Source organism: Camponotus vicinus, unplaced genomic scaffold (assembly GCF_025532165.1).
Source record: "Camponotus vicinus isolate PSW18456_S1 unplaced genomic scaffold, iyCamVici1.0 SCAF_10, whole genome shotgun sequence".
Lineage (NCBI taxonomy): Eukaryota > Metazoa > Arthropoda > Insecta > Hymenoptera > Formicidae > Camponotus > Camponotus vicinus.
The window spans coordinates 6,947,338-6,973,013 of NW_028141946.1; the positions used below are offsets into that span (position 1 = coordinate 6,947,338).

Genomic DNA, 25,676 nt, shown 5'->3' on the forward strand with positions numbered 1-25,676 from the left:
TATCAATGTTTATGACTTTTTACCGAGTATATCCTGCGAAATATTTTTTATCTCTTTCCATTTACATTTGTAAGTTTAAATTTTTTATAATTTTTAAGTGTTTTGCGCAACTTTTAATTGATACTTCGTTATGCACAATAAAATACAAAAATATGCTTGTGAAAATGACCAATATGACCACCTTATGAACTTTGTATATGTACATTTTTGCACAATAAATTAATGAACGATACATATTTCAAGGTGAAATATTAACCACATAGAATATTAATCCTAATTTATCGTAGATCATCCATATAAAGCAAATAAATTTATGAAATACATATATATTACATATAATATTAATAAATTCATCACCTTGAAATTAAAATAAAAGATAATTTTGCACTCACTGATCGGATGTAACAGTGAAATCATACATAATATTGATTTGTAAGAATATGTACAAATATATATATGTGTATAAAATAAAGCATTGTCCAAAATTAAATTAAAATGAAAATATTAATTTAATTAATTAATATTTTTAAAAATAATCATTATGCATAGCACGAAATTATCTATTTTGCCCTCTTTTAAATATTTTATTAAAAACACAAAACTACATAATTTATATGCTATGGCAGATCTTTTTACATTTTATAAATTTTTATAATATTATAAATATATAAGCTAGTTCTTTTTTCTTATAAATAATTTTAATTATTATAAATACCTTTTCAGAGATATTTTAAATATTTTAAAATTTTATATATTTTATAAAAATTATATTACACAAAGATAAAATGAGAAATAAATGAGCAGTTATAATATCGTATAAATAATATATAATAAATTAAATAGACATTAATAATACTCACTTTACGGTTGCGCTCCGCTGCTGTCCGATACCTCCTCCTGCGAACCCTTCGCCTTTTCCCAGTCTTGGTCATCATGCTTCCGCTCGTAGCACTCACATAATAGCACTTACTCGCGAAAATACGATTAATTATGATAGCATGCGCACTGATCAGTAGAATATTACGATCGCACGGCACTTTGCACGGCACTCCCGACGCGTAATCGCGTACGATACACACTTTATTATATTATATCAGATTTATGCATTACTTGCCATGATAATGCTACTTATTGTTATTAAATAATATTATATGCTTCATTATCAATCACATGATTGATTAATTCACGCAATAAATAAGAATATCACACCTTCACAATAATTGTTTAATTAAGAAACAAATATTTTGCGCGATTTATTTGAGACAATAATAATATTACTTCGTGAGATTAATACACTCAATAATATCGCGTACCAAATACAAAATTCCGATATGAAAAAAGTAATGTATAAGAAACAATAATGCGTCTTTGTTTACATACTCGGCGATACGTCAATGCGGCGTAGTAGGACGCGTTCTATTACAATGAAAGGTACGTATATTTTTGGAAACAATTAGCATGTTTTAATTAATTCAACTGGATCAGATGAAAAAGACGCGTATCAATGACATTTTCGAGTTATGAGAAAATATTAGAGATATAAGACTGATCGATTTCGAATCGCGTAGGACGTTCTATTTTGGACATAACTAAAGTCATAATTAATCATGTATTTTGATACATATCTGTAATTTTATAACAAAAGATCATTCATATCAATGATTTGTTATATGTATATAAAACGCGTATACATTACATGAGTTATTCCATTAAAATCCCTCTTCCGAATAATCCGCAAAGCGATGACATATTTTGAGATATGATATTCTCATCTTTAATTTTAGTCCCTATATATTTTTACATTAACAGAACAATACTGCGTTTATGATTCGGATTCATAATTCTCACATTATTTATTATCAAATTATAAAAAAGCAGGTGTTGTAATTAAGTATAATAATCATATGTAATGATTTTTGACATCTCTTTATACTTATAATCGTGTTTCGAAGGATAATACGGAGCATCTCGGGCTGTGACTTTTTTACTTGCGTCTCACGACACAAATGACGGCAATAGCGCGCTGAACATGTATATAACGCTTTCACCTTGTCACAATGGCAACACAGTGTGACGTAGCGGGGCTATACACACATTGATACACAGCGCGCTATTGTTTATATGCCGTCATTCGCGTCATGAGACTCGAAGTCAAAGCCGTTTCTCGCGCGCGTATTATTTTTTGAAAACTTATACATATTATTTTATGTATATTATCTTATACATATTATACATATTATCTTATATATCTTTTACATATTATCTTAAACATCTTATACATATTATCTTATACATATTTTAAGACAATTATTATTTTATATTATAAGCGTAAATAATCGTAGAAAATAAATTTTAAAAATCCAGAATGTCATATCCAGAAATACATCATCGCTTTGCCGATTATTCCCGTGAAAGATATTGATAGAATAAATCATAAAATATACGTGTTATATATATTTAATAAATCATTGATACAAGTGACAATTTTTTATTACAAGATTGACAGATATATATTAAAATACATGAATAATTACGATTTTAATTACGATTAAAAATGTTTAAATGCGACGCGATTCGGAATCGATCCGTTCTGTATCTCTGATATTTTCTTATATCTCGAAAATGTCATTCGCATGTATTTTTCTCATCTGATATCGCGTTTGAAAAATATTAAACGAACTAATAATTAATTAAAACATGATAAATCCGAAAATATACGTCGATGCTTTTCGTTATAATAAGGCGTGCCGCACTGACATATCACCGAGCATGTAAACAAAGACGCGTTATTGTTTCTCATACGTCATTATTTTTGTCATACGATATTGAAATTTTGTATTTAATATACGTGATACATATTGAATACATTAATCTCACGAAATCAATATATTATTATTATCTGACATGAAATGAATAAATCGTGCAAAATATTCGTTTCGATAAACATTTATAGAGGAGTATGTATGATATTCTTATGTTATTTATTCCACGAATTAATCAATCATGCGATTAAAAATGAAGTATATATCACTATTTAATAATAACGGAAGCAGCATTTTCATGGCAAATACTAGTGCGTAAATCTGATTGCGCAATTTTCAAGCACCGAATAAATCATAATTTTCTCATTATTCTTCTGTTTTATAGTAGAATGTATCGTATACAATTAACGCATGCATATATGATTATCGGGAATGCCGTGCAAAGTGCCGCGCAGTTATAATATTCTATCGATCAGTGTGCATGCGATTGTAATTAATCGTGTTTTCGCGAATGAATGTTATTTAGCGCTCCGAGCGAAGCAGCAAATAATGATCAAGAATGAAGGAGATGATCCAGGGAGATATCGTGCGACAGCGGACTAACCGTGAAGTGAGCATGATTAATGACTATTTAATTTCTTATACGTTATTTGTGCGGTATTACAACTGTTCACTTATTTATGTGATAGAGTGATACATTTTACATTATTGTATAATATAATTTTTATAAAATATTCAAGATTTTTATTTTAAAATACTTAAAATATTTATAAGAGGAGATATTAATAATTATTTTGATTTTATTTATGTAAGAAGAACTAAATTTTTTAAATATTTATAATATTTTATAAAAGTTTATTATATAAATAGATCTTTCATGACATATCAATTATGCAGTTTTGTATTTTTGCTTTTAGTGAAATATCTATTTAAAAAAAAACAAAAATGGATAATTTTACACTACATATAGTGATTATTTTTAAATATATTAATCGTTAATCTTGAATACTGTTTTTATACATATTTGTATCTTATAACGTTGTACATCATTTTTGCGCATCGGATTCGTATGGAATTATCTGTTTTAATTATGAGGCGCAATGTATTTATGAATATAATAAATAAATTTATATATTTAATTTATTTATGAATATGAAATATTTCTATTTTACACAAATCCATTTTTTATATGGGTAGATTAAGATAAATTAGTCTATGTTATTAATAAATAAATTTAACTTTTGAAAATATATAATTATCTATTTCTATTTATCGTGTAAGACTGCAATATATATATAAAATTCATATATATATATATATATATATATATATATATATAAGAATTTATGATTTACATGTCTAATTAATCGATTTGTATATCCTATTTTTATACTTTATGATATAGCAAAGTATTAGTTTTTTTAAATCTATATAAAATACTTAAAAATTGTAAAAAATTTAAACTTAGACATAATTAGAAAAAGATAAAAAATATTTCACTCTATAAAAAAAATATTAGGTACGCTTTGTAAAACGTATTAATATTTATAGGAATTTATCGGATATAAGAGAAGAATTTTAGATTCAAAACTTTCATGAAGATAAAAAATAAATATACCAAAATACGGATCTACAATATATACGCAATATATGAAATATATTCATCAAAATGTATACCAAGCATATAAAAATAAATTTAGAATTTTCATTAGTAAAGCTTTTCACGAATATGCGTATATTGTAAAAACTTTCTAGCGATCGTTTTCGTGTTTTATGCCAAAAATATAGTGTGCTAATACTCTATAAGATTTTTCACAATAGAAAAAATGGCTTGTCAATTGCCCAGGTTTAGAAAAGAATCATTTAACGAAATTTTTGTTTTCTCACGTGTGATATAACATACACTATTATAAATTCTTGATGCTTTTTACATGCGTTTTGTAAAAAAGGAAAAAAAACACTATTGTGTATAATATTTTTATAAAATTTACCACGACAAAGGAAAATTAATTTATCAAGAATTGAGGTTCAAAAAAGCTTTTTGCTTGAAATATTGGAATATATTTAAATATATTCTTAAAAATTCATAATCGTTGCAGTTTTCATTATTATGATAATTATTGTAATAACAGTCTCAGTGATAATTTTTAGTGTAATTCGCAAAAAAATAACTATAATATTATATATGGTTAAAATATATCTCGAAGTAATAAAAAATAATATAATGGACGTCGTAATTTAAACAATTGAAATACAATAAATATGAAGTGAAATTGTTGAAATAGGTAATAATAACAATTTTCTCTCATAATATTGTGGTTAGCAAACTGCTTTTTGCTTCACAAATAAATCTGGACATGATTGTTTTTGCAATATCAAATAAAAGCATTATTATTTTCCGAAAAATATGGAAATAAATAATAGAAACGAGACTAAAGTACAATAAACTGTGCACATATATATATTTATGGTAAGAATGTATTTTTCAGATTTTTAAAAATATTCAGATAAAATTTACAACTACAGGAATCAAAAGAAGAAAGCAGAAAAGAAGTTAATTAATTATTGAGAAAAAAATATTTTAATTTTACTCTTAATTAAAGTTAATTCAAAGATAGTGTTTTTTAATATCTTGAATCTTTAGATTTGTTTATTTCAATCTTATATTTTATCTTGCTTTGATTTTTAATTCATAACCATGGCAAAACTGGTTCAAAACTAAAAATGATACTTTCTATGCGAACGAGAAATGAAGAAAATAAAGAAAAGAAAAAAGAACAAGAGATAATCTTTTATTACCGCAATACATTCGTAAGAATAATGGACTCATGTTATAAATACAGAGTATGGTACTATCTCGCAGAGTATAAAACATCCGAGAAATCGGGAATCCGAATTTATTCCCGATGGACATTAAGAATATTCAGCTGCAGTTGTAATCGATATATGGCTTTCGCTTATAGTAGAACAACTGGGAAATTTTTCAGAATCATAAAAAATTGAGTGCACAATGCGATCATAAAATGAAAAGCATAAAGCTCAGACGAGTCCACAAGGAAAACTTTCTGTCTATTGTTTATGCTGATTATGCTGATTCCATTCCAGTTAGTCGTGAAACAAATGAAGAATATAAAAGCAAAACTTACAATCTTCAATTTTGTTCAAGAAATTCAGAAAAAGATTATGATCTTACTTTGCGTCTTTCTGTACGTCATTTGCACTTTATTATGTGTGTAATGTAACTAACATCTGGTAATGGTAATTTAATTATAGATAAAAAGAACTTAAGAGATTTAATGTTTCTAAAACACAATTCAGGCAGAATTCAAATTTTTCTTAAATCTTAATTTTATTATAAATTTTCGTATTATAAAAGTAAAAATTTACTTTTATTTTTATATTCTTTGAAATATCCTAATATATTTATCATAAGTTCATAATTAAAATCATAATTAAGATCATAATTAGATTAAGATTAAGATCATAATTAAAACTAGCAGACAAATCTCAATATTTAAATACATGCATTTAAAACGGCATTGTTGCAACTTATAATATTAATTTAATTTATACTTGCATTTGTTTATTTATTTATTTGTTTTTGTTTATATTGACTAAATGCACTTTTATTTTATCTTTTTATAGAATATGTACCTATGTTATAAAGCGGTTAATTTAACGTTGGATAAAAATATTCAATGAAAGATGTTTGATTAAAAAGTTGAGAAAATCTCGTTGGCACGTGTTAAAAAGCTCTCATACATACTAATGCAATTTTCAATATCGAGCTTTTTATTCAGCCCCGTTCATTTAGAATTCTAATTAACGTTAATAAGTCGAACCAAAATGAATACTCCGTAGACATCATAGACATTCCATATTACGGCGTTGAAATGTATTTATAATGGCGATATGGAATTTTTATACTTTTGCAAATCAATAAAATTAGCTGTTGAATATACGCGAAATGCAATTAAATAATCACAAATCCATCATAATTCAGTCTGAGATATTTGAATTATGCAGCAAAAAGCTTAAATCTTGCAAGAATTTTTTTAAAAGAATACAATTTTTTTATATTTTTAGTTACCAATTATAATATTTAAAAGAACAAAGAATATTATAATTATAATAAAAGAATAAGGAATATTATAATTATAATATTTAGAAGAATAGAGTTTGTAATGAAAAAACAAGTTTTATTTGTTGCTTTTAGAAGTAATATACAATTCTTACATTATTTTCAATTTACGCGATCGTGGAAATTTTTGATTAAATAATGCTCAAATTTTAATTATTGATGCATATACATCAGATTATGTAATAAATTATACTTTCTCACCCATGGAGATAATGCAGCCTAGTTATATTTGTGGTTTGGACAGCTTTTCATGCGGACGTTTCGTCGACAGGACTCCACAGTTTAACACAATTACCGATTTTATTGGTTTTCCGGTCTTCGTACCGAATTCCTCGATCTATTTAATCATGGTAGATATAAACCACTGTTATGCGGTTGAATTTAAACGCGCGGAAGCGGTAATAAAATCTTTTGTAAAACGATATCGTACAACGCGAAGTTTTTTATCATGCAGGAAAAAAGAAGAGAGAACGTATTCTATTTAAAATATTTCTAAAATAATCTTTGTATGTAAAAAGACAAATTATATATTTGTATTATATATACAAATAGAAGATAATGAAATATAAAAAAAACCATTACATATATAGAACTTCTTTTAAATCGTTCTCAAGATTTACGATTATAAAATAATAAATTATTTATATAATTGCATAAATAGAATAAATGTAATTTAATTTGGTATACTAACTTTATAACGCAAAATCTAAACTGCGAATAATATTTGTGTCAGAATTTACAAGTTACCCGTTAGATGGCGACATGTATTCCGTTGATGTTAATTAATCGAATTTAATATATATTTTTCAATTTAATGTCCATTAAAGATAAAATAATAAATTAAATAAATTTTAATAAAATTGATAAATAAAGCATAAAAAAATAAAATATTATATGTAAGAGAAAAGAAGACCTTTACTTATAATATAATTAAATAATTTTTCAGTGCAAGAGATACTATATATTTTTGAAAATAACAGCTTTAATTGTGTAATACGGTTGTACGCTAAACAAAATAATTTCTTTACATTTCGTCAGCAATTCGAGCTATACTTAAATTAACAATGCTGTGACGAGGTTGCATTATTGCACCTTATATTGCGTATTCGAGCCAAGCTCTGGATTACCAACAAAAAATGTCTAATATTACCTTGTAAATGTTTTTCATTCCGCCTATTACTCGGCCGAAAACGGCCCTATCTCCATTTACAGTCTTTAAGCACTTAAACGTAAGATTAAACTTGGAATCGTTCCTGCCATCATCGTTATCGCACATAGACAGTATGCCAGATTCTGTGTGGCGTAAATTGGATTTTTCCTTATCGAACGAGTTTCCGTATATAGAGATACCGCCGGTACCGTCAAATTTTGTGACATCTCCTCCTTGGCACCAATAGCCAGAAACGATACGATGAAATGGAGTGTGCCTATGAATTACAAATTTTAAAATCATTTCCCTAATATTTGATCTCAATTTTATTAACGGATTTTTGAATAAATTTCAGACGTGCTTTATACGTCGCAAAAAATTTTAGAATTAAATTTACATAATATGTTAATAATTTACATACTTATATGATAATCCATTTATTCCACGGCAGAAAGCTGCGAAGTTCTTACATGTACGTGGTACAATATCGTCGTAGAGTTCAAATACTATACGCCCTAATTTTTTATTTTCTTCTTTAAGTCCAACATCGAAGAAACATCTCGTTCGACTTTTCTCGGCTAATTGCCTTCGTACATCTGATGCAACGGACAATCTTTCAATTACTGAAACATATCTGTGTTATATTAGAAATTTTATAACGTATTTGTGAAAATATAACGCACGATATAAGAAAATTTGAATGCAAGATGAAAATTTAATAAGCAAAATTATAAGATTAAAGTAAAATCTTTTGTTTTATCGGGATATTAATTAAAGAACCTTGCATGGTTTCTACTGCCTCATGTATTTTTTTCCAGTCTTCCAAAAATATGCGAGTAGGATATTGACTTTCCACTTGATGAATTTTCTTCAGCATAATTCTATTTTCCCGCATGATTATATTATTTTTACGTTCTTGATTCTCAAGTTTCGAATTATATTTGATATCCGGTGCCCAACAATCCACATACCCCTAAAAATGAAGAATAAAAGTTTATGTATATATATATATATATATATACACAGAAAAAATTTATATTAATCTCTCTAAATATAATATATATAAATAAAACATCGCAATATATATATATATATATATATATATATATATATATATATATATATATTGCGCAATATATATATATATATATATATATATTGCGATGTTTTATTTATATATATTATATTTAGAGAGATTAATATAAATTTTTTCTCTCTCTCTAAAGAGAAAAATATACATACAAAATGGAACAATTGTATTTTGAAAATATTCAACGTATTATATATTACATAGCATGTAATGTATATAAAATTGTGCTAATTTTGATACAATAAGCGATATGGCAATACTAACCCCTAATCGATGAATTATGTTTATTTTTTTTAACAGTTTCATATTCTCTTTATCTATTTCTTTAACTCGTATGGCATCTTGTTGTAAGTCAAATGCTTTCAAATGGGCAGATGCATTGAAATACGGAGGCTTGTTATCGATCTTTGATGAAATATATACATGGCGAGACTTCTTACGCTTTTCATTATTCATGATTGCATAATATTTGTATGTAGTTTAATTTCTTGTTACATATATTTCGAAAAATGTTTTTTGCAAGATTAACACTATCATCATATTTCTATGTTATTTTTATATCTAACATCTTTTGTACTAATAAATTTGTAACTAACTTTGCAAAATTTTTTATTCATGTATGACATTACATGAATTGATGCAATATTCAAGTAATAATTTATTACTATTATATATATATATATATATATATATATATATATTTATTTATTTATTTATTTATTGAGTACATCAATAAACTCGCTATTAAATTCAGTCCAAATATATATATATATATATATATATATATATATATATATATATATTTGGACTGAATTTAATAGCGAATTTATTGATGTACTCAACAATATCCTTTTGATAAATAAGCATAATAATATTTATTATACCATAAATTTATGTGCATAAAAAATAAAGGTGTTAATAAGTTCATCTAATTGTGAGCAATAATTAATTTATTAATTATATGTCCGTTCACTTCTTTTGATAATTTTAACATCTAATTAGCATTTAAATCATATCAGGTTATAATTAATGTAACGAGAAATCAAATTATTTTCTTTATTATCTTATATGTCATTCTTATTTTTCAATAATAGAGTTTGTATATTCCTTTATATAATAAAATTCATATAAAATTGCTTTTATGAAATAAAATAATTATTACTAGAAAGAACAGAGGAAAGATAAAATTAAAAAGTATTTATCTCATATTTTGTAACAATTTTTATAAAAAAGAGAAGATAAATATTAATTCTCAGCAAAAATACGAAATATAGAATCGCTGAAAATTTGTCTAGAGCATATTGTATACTGATTAGTAAACCAATGCTCTTTATCGATAAATTTTTTTATACATTACCCACAATCTTTTAATATTTTCTTAAATCTGTTTGCTTGTATTAATATAATCACAAAAGTCAGAATAGTTTCAAAGTACTGAAAGAAATAAAAATCAATTTTTACCAATATGATGCAGATATTTATAAATAATTTAGTAATATATAATTATTTATATTAATTACCCCATAAAGGAATTTATAACCAAATTGAAAAAGTCTAAGCCCATGAAACTTGAGTGGCGCTTGCATTATTTGCAATATAAATTGTAAAATCTGTATTAAAACAATGAATTATGTGTATTAATTTTCTGTTCGCATAAAAACTTAAATAAGAATTTTTGCGATAATCTTTTTCAAATTTATTTTAAAGTTTACATTTTCACGTATTTCTACATCGCAAGTGAAATACGATGTTTTGCTTATCATGCCGCCTGTTGCGTTTGCCTAAAATTAGAATAGAGAGAATTGATATTATTTTTAATATTATGAAATTTAACATCAGTTAAAGTAATCAAGCAGCATCTGAAGGTACTTGTTTAAAAGAAATTAATAAGATTGTTTGAAAAAAAATTCAAATATATATTTTGAATTTGAATATAGAATCAATACCTTGACGCTAACTCTTTCGCATATATAATTGATCAGAATTAATCTGGAGATGTACCAAGCCAGCCAAAATATGATTATGGTAATGAACAAGATTCTTTCACTAGTGACGTAATTTCTGACGAGCGTGGTGAAAAGTTCACGGAAAAATTCCGCTATCAAACCGAAATAACATACCATCTTGAAAGTCATTTCTATTTCGAATATTGAGTTTACCTCGCGAGATATTTTATGCAATTCCAGATGAAGATGTCTGTATGTAAATGCGATGTTAAATCTTACTGTATAATCTTATTCCGTGATAATATAATAATAGTTAAATTTAGATAGACATTCACATTACAATCCATATTATATATTTGTTGCTTGACGCATTCGAAAAATTGCGCTGTTGCGAATGCAATGTGGAACTTTCCCAAGCTCGCTTTATTCCGCGTACATTTTCTGTTGTCAATTCGTATAGATGCTTGTTAACTTGATCGAACTTCAATCCTATGTATCTAAATACAGAGAAAAAATTAGTGAATAATGAAAATTATTTCAAAATATATGCAAACATATTATAATCGAGTAATTTTAAAAGTTTTTAAAGAGGACTTGAATTTTTTAATTTGCACAAATATAATTTTGCAAACTTATGTGCGGATTATTAGATTAATTTCTATGTGATAGTTTTTATATGTATAAAAAACCAACCCAAGAATATTCGCAAAAATCAAATCGTTAATGATATTGATATGAGAACAATAGTTTAGTATAAATGTTATATAGATGGATTTTAGAGGATTGTATGCCGTATTTTGCCACCGTAGATAATCGCTATAACTTAGTAATAAAACTATTGCAAACCATCCCAAAACAATCCATATTATTTTTTTACTTAATTTCTGGTAATCCATCGTTATTTCGAGTTCTTCTAATGTGTTATCCACAATAGCAAGCTTTTTCAGACAGTTTCTAAATTTCTTAAAACAGAGAATATGCGGTAAATAAATAGTGACTATGTGGAAATATACACTTATATTTAACTATATTAAAGAATTGTGACAAAATATATACATATTTTTTTCAAATAATAATTGAATTAATATTAAATTTGTAATTGAATTAAATTATATACATCAGAAAAGTAAGTTAATGGAAAAATAAATTTAATGAATATTATTATGAGAAATACATATGTTAGTATTATATATTATGCTACATCAATATGCAAAATAATTCTTTTCGTTATAAATCTTTTTATTAATTATCCTTTATTAACATATATAAATTTTAGAGATATTTTATAATTATTTAATATATAAATTCTATTCAAATTCAATCGAGATCATATATTGTTGATATTTGAATATGCTAATATTTTCTTACCTTATCATGATACATTCCAAGAAGCAGGGACAGCAGAGCTATGAAAATGTTCAGCGAAACGTAAATTCTGTATTCGGCGGAGTCATTTGGTATGTAAGGTATCCCTGTATCAATAACGAAGAAACAATAAGTCGACCACAATAGAAAAATATAGAAAAGACTGAACCAAAGTCTTGGATGTCCTATAGGGAACTCCACAATTCTTAAACCGCACATATAACTCATTATCAAGAGTGGCGATAAAAGGGATCGAATGCTCTTTGCCATGGTAGATTGGAAACTATACTTTCTATGTCGGCGATGACAATGACAAGTCTCTATAATCATAATTGCTGCACTTACGCATATTAAAATAATCGATCTGCTGAATTTTGCATTTAGTCTGAGCTAGCGAAACATTAAACAAAAAACATTAAATTAAATTGATAATACAAGATACACAGAAATTAATTAAGAAAATTTCTTTTTGCCATTCTTGTTTTTTATTTATTCTATATGTGATTTTGTGTGTGTGAAGAATTATTAAATAATGAATAATATAAATGATATATCATATTTTAATTGATATCAAATAACAATGCAACAATGTAATAGCAAGGATTTGTAAGAATTTATTGTATATTTATTCATTGTATAATATATTTTGTGCATTATCACACACACACACACACACACACACACACACACACACACACACACACACACACAGGGTGTCCCGAAACTACCGCTTGATATTTTAAAGGCAGATTCTCTGGCCAATTTAAAAACGATTTTTCCTGAGCGAAAATGTCGCGGCACTAATAGTTTTCGAGTTATAAACGATTGAATATAAAGGGTTTTTCGCAAACTAAGGCTTATGGGAATAAAATATTAATAAAGTCACATTCTTTAGTTAATTTTAGGTAGAGTTTACTTTAATAGAATTTTAATTTAAGGCTTAGTTAGAAAGATACATGATGACAAAAATTGGGAATATGCAAAAAATAATGATCTCCCTCGACATTTTCGCTGAGGAAAAATCGTTTTTAAATTGGCCAGAGAATCTGCCTTTAAAATATCAAGCGTTAGTTTCGGGACACTCTGTATACATACAAAATATATGTATATGTCTATATATGCATCAAAATTATTGTTATCATTATTATTAATAATAAGATAATTATTAATTACTAATTTATTTATTGATAAAAATTTAAAAATCTTTAATCGATTATATAAAATTACAAAGAATATACTTAGGAGAATTAGTTGAAAAAAATGATTAAATAATGTATAGATTGGAAATATTAAATATTTAACAAATATGTAAGAAAATGTTCTAAAAAAATCACGTATTATGTAATAAATGTTTATACATGTCCACACACATTATACATTTACTTAAAAGTTTTTATACATTATTATTTTCTACAATGTCTGTTTAATCAACCTTATATTCGATTATGTATATAATACCATACGTATATTAAAAAAATAAATAAATCGACTACAATAGCAATATGCATATAAAATTTCCGTCAACTCGAAAAAAAACTCAACGATTCTTAAACCGAATACAAAACTAATTATTAGAAACGGTGTAAAAATCAATTCGAATATTAATGGTAATTGCACCCAATATTTCAAGTTTGAACTATATTTCGTTTGATAATTGAATGGCCGCATCTCATCAAATCATGGTATTGGATATTTGCAACATTTGTAACGTACTTATAATTATTAAAATAATCGATCTACTGAACTTTACATGCTAGGATATATTTAAACAGATTAGATAGATGATGGATATGATAGATTTCCCATTTATTTTTATGGAACATAATGCAAATATGAACGTTATTTTTGGACCATTTCTTGTTTATTTTTTCTCTGAAAAATTTATATAATTTTGTAACATATATTCAAAAATATGGTTAAATAATAATAAATAAGATATCAACTTTAATAGGAATTAAAAGTAAGATATCAACTTTAATAGAAATAATAAGAAAATATAAAGTGAAATTCCTGTTATTGTAATTGTAGAAATAATATTGGATTAAATAAATAAATTGATTTAACTCAAAGAGAATAATTTTCGTAAAACAAAGATAAAGCGAAGAGAAATTAATTCGAAAATAAAATAGAAAATATTAATTTTTTTGCAATGTTTCTTTTAATGAGATAACTAATATATTTTCATAGAACATAAGGATATAAAATATTAGTCGAGAAATATAATAAAAATAAGAAAGGAAATGATTTCTTTTGCAAAAAAGTCAAAGGTATAAAATAAATTTTTTTATGTTGTTTTCCTTTTAAAAAAATTATTTTGAGAATTGAAAGACCGATAATATGTTTATGCTTCTTTAATCAAGTGAACTTTATATAATTGTTAGAAATATATTCACACAGGTACGTCACATCACATCATGTAATCATAAATTTTTACATATAGAACATTATATAATAAATAATATATTTTATAAGGTGTTACATATGTTTAATATTATATGTGTGCCGATAAAATCATATTGTTTTTATAAATTATGTTTATTATAATTTTATAACAAGATTTATTTATTTGTGTACGCTTGTAATAATATAACTAAAAGAGTGGCAACAGATGTGGTAAACTATAAAAAACGAAAGAAATAATGTTTTTTTAAAATATTTATCATGAATTTAATTATTTGTAATGAGTAATTACATCATTATAACCTACTTTTTGAAGGAATTGGAAGCCAAACTGGAAGAAACCAAGCCCACACAATTTGAATGGTGATTGAGTTGTAAGTAAAAATTGTAGAATCTGTATTAATATAATGAATCATTTGATACATATGTTTTCGGTTTCTCGCGTTTTTACATGTTAAGTTAAAATTTATATTTCGAAGACAAATTAATATATTAAATGTTAAAACTTACATTTTCACGAATTTCAACATCGCAATTGGAATATGATAATTTACTTATAAAATTTCCTGTTGCATTTGCCTAAAATTTAATATGTAAAATAAAAGTAATGTCATTTTTTAGTATAAAACTCATATATATATATATATATATATATATATATATATATATATCATTTAATAAGTTAAATAAGTTTCAAATAAATGCATTTTTTAAGCTTGATACCTTGATGCTAATTTTTTCACATTCATAATTAATGAGGAAGAGTCTGAAAACGTGTTGGAAAAATCCTATTAATATTAGGATGATATGGAATATTTTATAATCAGTGATAAACATCATATTAAAAATTTCTTGTAAACCCATCGCTATGAAAGCGAAGTAACACCCCATTTCGATAGTCATTTGTGTTCCGAATATTACATCTATTTTGCGGGATATCTTACGTAATTCCAAGTGAAGATGTCTGTGTAAACGTGATATTAGCTTGTCGCGCAAGGCACAACCATGATTAATTAAATTGATATAAATCCTCTTACATTACAATCCATATCATGTATGCGCTTCTCGAAGCTCTTGCATATCCAGATTGATGAAAAAGTAACATTGAATATTCCCAAGGTTGCTTTACTCTACGTTTATTACTTTTTGTTAATTTTTCAAGGTTTTCATTGATTTGATCAAATTTTAATCCAATATACCTAAAGATAATGAATAAGTATTAGCGAATATAAATATTCTTGTATGTTAATATTAGGTTGATATGGATAATAAGTATCAACTAACCCAAGCATACTTGTTATAATTAAATCGCCAATAATGTTAATATGAATGCAATAAATGCCCATAAGAGATCCATAGATAGCTTGCGCAATGTCCACATTTTCGTTCGTCAAAGATCGGATTTCTACATAAATTATTAATATAGCCATCATAAACCATCCTAAAATGAGCCATATTGTTCTCATATACAATTTGTAATCTGTTATTGTTTCCAATTCTTCCAATGTATCGTTCACAGTAGTAAGATTCTTTATACAATTTCTAAATGCCTGATATAAAAAGATAATATATAAACAATATATAAATTAATGATTTGTATTCATAATATCAAATTATATCGAAATATTGATAATTTTGTCTTGTAATTTAATCATTTTAAATCTCGAAAAAGATGTAATATAAAATAAAAATACATATTATTTTTACATTTATCATCTTGCCTTTAATTTATTCATTTATTCTTTTAACGAATATATATATATATATATATATATATATATATATATATGTGTGTGTGTGTGTGTGTGTGTGTGTGTGTGTGTGTGTGTGTGTGTTTGTGTATGTATGTATATAATTGATATTATATGAAATATGTTATCAGATAGGACAATTGAAATTTGTATAATATTTGTATATGGTATAATATTTGTAATAATTTTTGATATATTAATATATTAAATTTTTATCCTTTTATAAGAGGGTGTCTTTTTGCTACATAAATATTATAAAAGTTATGTTTCATTTTACAATCAATGATTTTAAATATTTAAGCTGCATTTATATTTTTCTATATTAAGTTTCCTACCTTGTCATAGTACAGTCCAATGATAATTGATAATACTACTGTAAATATGTTTACTTCAAACCAAATATGATATAGAGTAGAATAATTACTTGTATAAGGCATTATTCTATATATATAGACGAAAGTATATAATGACCATACTAATAACATATACAGAAGACTGAACCATTGCCTCGAGACACCTGCACCGGGAAATTCGATCACTCTTAAACCACATACATAACTGATTATTAACAATGGCGATAAAATTTTTCGAATGCTCATAACGGTTCCGAACTGCACTTGCTTTGTCAACTGCGCTGAAGCATATGGTAGTAGATTTTCATAATTTCACTCATTACATTTATACATAGTAAAATAATCGATATATTGAATTTTACATTCTGCAAATTATAGAACTAAAGATGACTGAATACATTATATGTTTTCGAAGTATATATTTAGAACGTAAATATTGTTGTTTTTGTTACTTTTATTTTTCGTTTTCCTACTTATATAATTATACTGTTTATTGCACGTGATTAAAAGCACCAAATAATGAGATATTGTAATAATAATAAAATAATATAATTGCGAGAGAAAGAGAGAGAGAGAGAGAGAGAGAGAGAGAGAGGAAGAAAAAAAGACAGAAAGAACAATCTTAATATCACGTTTCTCTTTAATACGAAATAAAAATAATATTTTTTGGTAAAATTATTTGATATATAAAATTGTTTTCATGCAATATGCAGGAAGGATATAAATAAAGGAGAAAAAATAAACATGGTGGAATAGAGATATAAAGTTTAAATGTTTTAAATTTATTATAATTCTTATAATGACAATAATTTTTAATAATAATTCTAAGCATAATGTGTGTACATGATAAAATATATGTAGAAAAAATGTTAAACGCTGAACGTTCCTTTTTATCAACAACGGTTTAAAAGTTCATGTAGATATTGATTCATGTAGATCATGACTTATTGCAGAATATCTTCCTGCAATAAACAAATAATAATTATTAGACAAATATTAATTACAAGTATGTTTATTAAAAAATACTTTAAAAAATTGACTTACATTTGGAATATTGTCGATCTATTTACGTTATTTATAAGTTGTCATTTATATTTTACATTTTATCGTCTAAAGATGTCTGCTTATTTATATGCGCTTGTATCAATAAAACTAAAACGGTCGTAATAGATGAGCTGAACTGAAAGACATTTTTTAAATAATTATTATGGATTTAATTCAATAAATCATTATATAATTTACGCATATATATATACAGGTTGTCATGAAAGTGAGCATGACTTTAAAAAATTAAGATAGATTGGCTCAAAATTAGAAGAAAAGTCTTGTACAGTTATGCAATATTCGCAATAATTAACGAGAAATAAATTAAAGAAAATCGGCCAATGCGCGTGGCTAGAAGTGCGTGGCGGTGAAGGCGGTCTCATTGTAACATAATGGCGGCGCGCGGCGAAGCAGTGATTGGAGAGGGGAAGAGCCTTCGCCGCGCGCCTACACACTCATCGCTCCTCCCCTCCCCAATCACCGTTTCGCCGCGCGCCGCCATTATGTTACAGTGAGACCGCCTTCATCGTCACGCACTTCTAGCCACGCGCATTGGCCGATTTTCTTTAATTTATTTCTCGTTAATTATTGCGAATATTGCATAACTGTACAAGACTTTTCTTCTAATTTTGAGCCAATCTACCTTAATTTTTTAAAGTCATACTCACTTTCATGACACCCTGTATATATATATATATATATATATATATATATATATATATATATATATATATATATATATACACAGGGTGTTCCGAAACTAACGCTTGATATTTTAAAGGCAGATTCTCTAGCCAATTTAAAAACGATTTTTCCTCAGCGAAAATGTTGCGACACTAATCGTTTTCGAGTTATAAACGATTGAAAATAAAGGGTTTTTCGCAAACTAAGGCTTATGGGAATAAAATATTAATAAAGTCACATTCTTTAGTTAATTTTAGGTAGAGTTTACTTTAATAGAATTTTAATTTAAGGCTTAGTTAGAAAGATACATGATGACAAAAATTGGGAATATGCAAAAAATAATGATCTCCCTCGACATTTTCGCTGAGGAAAAATCGTTTTTAAATTGGCCAGAGAATTTGCCTTTAAAATATCAAGCGTTAGTTTCGGGACACCCTGTATATATTACATATATCACATTTACATACTCCTTGAAGAAATTTATAGCCAAATTGGAAAAACCCAATTCCATAAAATCTGATTGGCTTTTGAGCTATTTGCAATTGAAGCTGTAATATCTATATTAATAGATTATTTAATATATCTATTTTTTTATTTCTATATCTATTTAAACTAAAAATTAATATTTATTTTAATAATAATTAGTAAACTTATTCTAAAACTTACATTTTCACGAATTTCGAAGTTAGAAGTGAAATACGGAATTCTATTTATTAAATTTCCTGTTGCATTTGCCTAAAATTAAAATATTGAATATAAAATTGAAATGTTGCTTTTAATTTAGTCGTCTAAATAATAATTTCTTAACTGCCAAGTAATTAAAAAGAAAGATGTTTTTCGAAAACACAGATTTAATACCTTTACAGTGACTGTCTCACATATATAATTAATAAGAAAGAGTTTCAAACTATCTAGACAAATCCAGAATATATTTATGATATAGTACAATGTTCTATTATATTCGATGAAATTGTTTATGAAAATCACGCTGAATGTTTCACGCAGATCGAATGCTAACCACAAAAAATTGGATCCCATTTTGCAAGTCATTTGTATTCCAAATATCGAATTTATCTCATAAGATATTTTACGTAACTCCAAATGAAGATGCCTACGTACATACATCATATTAAATTTTACTGTTCAAAATAATCACGATTAATGGAATTTAAACTTTCTTACATTAGAATCCATATTATCCACTCGTTGCTTGGAATTTTCGCAGATCTATGTTGATGCGAAACTGGATTTTCGGAAATCCGTTTAATTTTATATTTGTTATCTTTTGATAAATTGAGAAGATATTTATTGACTTGATCAAATTTTAATCTTACGTACCTGAATATGAAAAAAAACTAATAAATAGTATCAAAGAGAGAGAGGGAGAGAGAGAGGAGAGAGAGGGGGAGGGGGAGGAGGGAGAGGGGGGAAGAGAGAGAGAGAGAGAGAGATACATGCATTGTTTATATATCATCAGTATTCTGAAAAATCCTGAATAGAAAGTTATTTTTATAATAGTATAGTCTCATGAATTATATTACATGAGTTGATTTATATACATAAGTCTGTTGGAATAATTTATATAAACCAACCAAGATATATACACCAACCTGAGAACACTTGTAATAATCAAATCGTTTATAAGATTAATATAGGTGCAATAATTTCTCATAAAAGCAATATACATTGCTGCTAAAATGTCATAGTTATTTTTGGCAATCATCCATAATGCCGCTCCGCAGTTCATAAATATGACTATTACGAGCCATCCTAAAATGAGCCACACTGATTTTTTATAAAACTTGTGATAATCTGTCGTTATTCCGATGTTCAATAGCGTGTCGTCGACAATGTCGATTTTCTTCAAACAATTACTAAATTTCTAACAGAAAAAGACAGTTCGAGAAGTGAATAAAATTAATATTATCGAAAATTTAACGATCTTATGTATCTATAATAATATAATTATGTATCTTTTTTCTTTTCTTTTTATTATATCTGTCGCATTATATGGAGGAATTATTTTTATGATTAGATCGTTTTATTAAACAGATAATGCGCGCGCATATATAAAAAATTATAAATTTTTTTTTAAACTTTTATATAATTACTTTAAATATGAAAGCTTTCTTTTTCTCTCTATTAAAATATCACTATTACATATAATAAAATTACATATAATAAAAATTTATGCCAAAATTTTCTTACCTTATTATGATACACTCCAAACACAACTGACAATAATGTTATAAGAATATCTAGCCAAAAACAAATAAGATATGCGGTAGAATAAGACATATTAGTTGTATAAGATATTACTGTAAATTTTAATAAGAAACAGTAAATTAACCAATATAATAGCATGTACGAAATACTGAACCACCATCTTAAATAACTTATGGGAAATTCAATAATCCATAATCTTAAACCCAATACATAACTAATTATTAACAGCGGCGATAAAACTTCCCGAATGCTCTGCATTATAACACCGTCTCGATAGCACTTTCTTTGCTATTAAACTGAAACGTAATGATACAGAAGATCGTGGTAATTTCAATTTCAATATTTATACATTACGAAATAATCGATACGTTGAATTTTACACATTGTGAATTATTGAAAGCAGACTAGTTGAATATATTGAATGACACGAACCGAATATGTCCTAACGCAAATATTGATGTTTTTTGGACTTTTATTCTTTATTTTTTTTTACTTGTATGATTATACGGTGCTATTATGCGTGATTAAAAATCATCAAATAACAAATATAACAATATTGATTTTAATTCATATCATTTGATAAATACATAATAATACAATAATGTAAATGCAAAAGAAAGAGAGAGAGACAGAAAAATTTAATTACATGTATATTTTTTGACACGATGATAAAAATAACATTTTTTCATTAAAATTCGACATATAAAATTACTTTTATGTAAAAAATAATTTTTATGGAGAACAACATGATTATAAATAACAGTACAATATAGAGACATAAGAGTAGAGAATAGAGAAACGATTAAAGAATAGAGAACAAAAACTAATTTTTTTTAATTTAAAGAAATTCTTGCAAAAATAATAAATATTAATTTACAGCAGTAATATAGAATTGAACTAATCATATTATGATTTAAACGATTTATTCACATCTATCACAGTTTCTCCTTCATTAGGCATTTATTCATTAGGCATGTCTTCTTGACAAAATGTTTATTTATTCGTATAATCTTGTGCTAATATAACTAAAACAGTTGCAATATATTTGAAGAACTAGAATAAAATAATTATGTGTATTTTATATATTTATTATAAATAAATGTTTAAATAATAAATATTTATATGATCATTACCCCATATAGAAACTTGTAACCAAATTGAAAGAGTCCAATCCCATAGAATTTAACTGGCGCTTGAGCTATTTGCAACAGAAACTGCGAAATCTATATATTTTTAATATACTAGATTATTTAATATATACATATGCAGTTTACATTCTCAGTTTTGTGTTTTTACTTTAAATTAACATTTTAATTAATGTTCAATAAACATATATTTTAAGACTTACATTTTCACGGATTTCAACATCATAAATAGAATATGATATTCTATTTATTAAATCTCGTGTTGTATTTGCCTAAAATTAGTATACGAAAATAAAATTAAAATTTATTTTATAATCTAGTCATGTGAAAATATTATGTACCATTAAATATTATGTACCATTTAAATATGTTAAAATTCTCTAAATAAGTACATTTTAAATTTAAATATATTTGTATATCAGTACCTTAATGCTGATGTCTTCACATATGAAATTAATGAGGAGTAGTTTGAAGAAGAAAATGAAAAACCAGGAAGAATATAGAATTATGGTAAGAAATTTTATTCTGTCATTCACATAATTGTTGACGAATGTCTCGTGAAAAATTCCATGAAGACCTTGTGCTAACCAACAACAATAACATCCCGTGGATATTGTTATTCCTATTCCGAATATCGAGTCTATTTCACGACATATTTTACGTAATTCTAAATGAAGCTGTCTATGCAAACGTAATATTAAATTTTAATATTAAATCTATGAAATTATAAGCACGATATTAATAGAATTTACAAATTTTCTTACATTACAATCCATACGTTATTTCGAGTTTTTGGAAATTTGCGTTTCTGTAAAAGTGACACAGGATATTCCCAAGCTTGTTTTATTTCATGTTTGTTATCTTTTGCCATATCCAGAAGATACTGATTAACTTGATCAAATTTTAATTCTACATATCTAAATATAAAAAATACCCTAATGTATTTATATATTAGATACTTAAATTATTATTAATAAATACATATATATGTGTATTATATTAAAATCATTAAAAGATTTGAAGTGAAATTAATTTTTTTATATATGTATAATAGTACATTTCCATTAATTTAGAAATTTGTTTGAATCCATAGAATAATTTTTCTAAAATAAATATAAAAAAGAGAGATACCAACCTAAGCATAGTGATAAAAATCAGGTTGTTGATAAAATTAATATGGCTGGAATAATTTATCATAAAACTTATATAAATAGCTTTTACATTGCTATAATTATATTGAGTTTCAAACAATATGGCCTCTAAAAATGTCATTAACATGACTACCGCAGACCATCCTAAGACAAACCATATTACTCTTATATGCAGCTTGTGATAATCTGTTGTTTTTCCGAGCTTTTCCAATGTATCGTCCACAATAGTAAGTTTTTTCAGACAATTTTTAAATTTCTAATGTAAAAAGAAACAATGCGTAATGAACAAATAATTAATGCTAATCCTAAAATTTTAGCTCTCTTATATCTAATTATTTTATTTTATAAAGAGATATAAAAAGAGATATATAAATAAGATATAAATATTATTCTTTTATCTTAAAAAAATAATTTATTAAATATATTGAGAAAAAAAATTTTCCTAATAACTTAGAGCGCATTAATATGTACATATTAATATATTTTAAATTCTTATGATCACTTTTTAAGCGAGGTAAATAACATAGGAAATTATAAATAAAAATGCAATTACTATTTTAAATATTAAAGTGCTATATCATTTTTAAATATAATCGAAATCGTTAACATAAGCGCTTAAGATTTTCTTACCTTATCGTAATACATTCCAAAAGCAATTGACATTAACATTACAAAAAAATCTAGATAAAGGCAAATATGATATATGATATTATATGTAATGTAAGATATTATTGTATAACTGAAGAGGAAATAATAAATCGACCATAATAGTAACATATATATGAAACTAAACCACGGATTTAAATAATCTGTAGAAAATTCGATAATTCTTAAACCACACACAAAACTGGTTATTAGAAGTGGTGTTAAAATAATCCGAATGTTGTTAGTCATTGTGCACACCATTGCGAACTGCATTTTTTTGTCAGCCAAATGTGCTAGTTGCATCGTATAGTAATGATAGTGGATCTTTAATTCCAATTGAGGTACTCGTAGATATTGGAATAATCAATTTATTGCTATCATTAATTTCTACCATAACTTATTGAAATCGAAATGAGATGATAGATATGTCATCTTCTTCTACGTTTATGATACAAATATTAATGTTACGTCACTTACTGACATTTTTGTTTTCATTTCTTAATTCGAGAATTTGTACATAATATTATATTACATGTATCTAAAAATATTATCAAATAGCGACATCGATTTTAAAATCGACTTTATATTATATATATATATAATATAATTATATATATATAATTATATATATATAATTATATATATATAATTATATAGTGTGTGTGTGTGTGTGTGTGTGTGTGTGTGTGTGTGTGTGTGTGTGTGTGTGTGTGTGTGTGTGTGTGTGTGTGTGTGTGTGTGTGTGTGTGTGTGTGTGTGTGTGTGTGTGTGTGTGTGTGTGTGTGTGTGTGTGTGTGTGTGTGTGTGTGTGTGTGTGTGTGTGTGTGTGTGTGTGTGTGTGTGTGTGTGTGTGTGTGTGTGTGTGTGTGTGTGTGTGTGTGTGTGTGTGTGTGTTGACAAAAATAATATATTCACAGATTGTAATATGTATATAAAAATTTCTTTTATACATGTATGTAGTTTTTCTATTATCATATATAGTATTTTTCTACATTTTGTTAAAATATATTTTTAGTTTTAAAATGTACAGTTAAAAATATTTTGTTAAAAATATTTAAAATAGATTGTTGTATATATTATAATCTAAATATATTATTTGTCAACGCTTCTTAAAGTTATTTTCTAATATATTATATTATTACGATATATTAATCACATTTCTTTAAAATGATTGCTTATTTATGTACGCTTGTATTAATAAAACTACAACGGTCGTAATCGATGAGCTGAACTGAAAGACATTAATTTCATTCTTTTTTTAAATAATTATTATTGTCAACTTAATTGTTTATAGTAGATAATTATGTGACATCTTGCAACGTACCCCGTAAAGAAATGTGTAGCCAAATTGAAAAAGTCCAATTCCGTGGAATCTGACTGGCGCTTGAGTTATTTGCAATAGAAGCTGTGATATCTATCTTAATATAATAAACTTTATATAATAAACTTATTTACTTTACATATTTATGATTTTTTTATTTTTGCTCAACTCTAAATTATGGTTTATTTTAATAATTTTTTGAATATATAAGCTAAAATATTAAAACTTACATTTTCACGAACTTTAATATCACAAGTAGAATATGATATTTTATTTATTAAATTTCCTGTTGTAGTCGCCTGAAATCAGGATATACAAAATAATATTTGAATAATTCTTTTAATTTGGAAAAGTCATGCAAACTTTGATATTTAATAGTTAAATAATTGTTGAAAGAAAATTCTACATAAATACATTTTGAGCATCTGAATGCAATATTAATACCTTGGCGCTGATTGTTTCGCACACATAATTAATGAAGAAGAATTTCAAAATGTTTTGA

The 25,676-nt window shown here is 25.6% G+C and overlaps 2 protein-coding genes and 1 long non-coding RNA gene across 5 annotated transcripts in view; 1 reads left to right on the plus strand and 2 right to left on the minus strand.

The window, feature by feature from the left end:
* Window positions 1-25,676, plus strand: part of LOC145960551 (uncharacterized) — a 148,157-nt gene that overhangs the window by 103,602 nt on the left and 18,879 nt on the right. The window contains exon 3 of one of the 2 annotated variants that reach the window (XR_014435397.1): window positions 15,171-15,228. The exons of the other annotated variant lie outside the window; for it this stretch is intronic. This is a non-coding gene — a long non-coding RNA (uncharacterized LOC145960551). The remainder of the gene's footprint in view (window positions 1-15,170; window positions 15,229-25,676) is intronic. 2 annotated transcript variants of the gene reach the window in all.
* LOC145960397 (peptidyl-prolyl cis-trans isomerase) lies at window positions 6,973-9,753 on the minus strand. Of its 2 annotated transcripts, none has more exons than XM_083079823.1 (5): window positions 9,408-9,753; window positions 8,834-9,026; window positions 8,475-8,676; window positions 8,054-8,330; window positions 6,973-7,240 (listed from the first exon to the last, which is right to left on the minus strand). In XM_083079823.1, the coding sequence occupies exons 1-5, from the start codon at window positions 9,597-9,599 to the stop codon at window positions 7,127-7,129; spliced, it is 978 nt and encodes a 325-aa protein (XP_082935949.1). In that variant the 5' UTR covers window positions 9,600-9,753; the 3' UTR covers window positions 6,973-7,126. The 2 variants fall into 2 exon arrangements, with proteins under 2 accessions (XP_082935949.1, XP_082935950.1); XM_083079824.1 differs by having other exon boundaries at window positions 8,475-8,649; window positions 9,408-9,752.
* LOC145960377 (uncharacterized) lies at window positions 10,497-12,724 on the minus strand. The gene is made up of 7 exons (XM_083079782.1): window positions 12,458-12,724; window positions 11,783-12,051; window positions 11,425-11,586; window positions 11,090-11,339; window positions 10,856-10,924; window positions 10,664-10,753; window positions 10,497-10,577 (listed from the first exon to the last, which is right to left on the minus strand). The coding sequence occupies exons 1-7, from the start codon at window positions 12,722-12,724 to the stop codon at window positions 10,497-10,499; spliced, it is 1,188 nt and encodes a 395-aa protein (XP_082935908.1).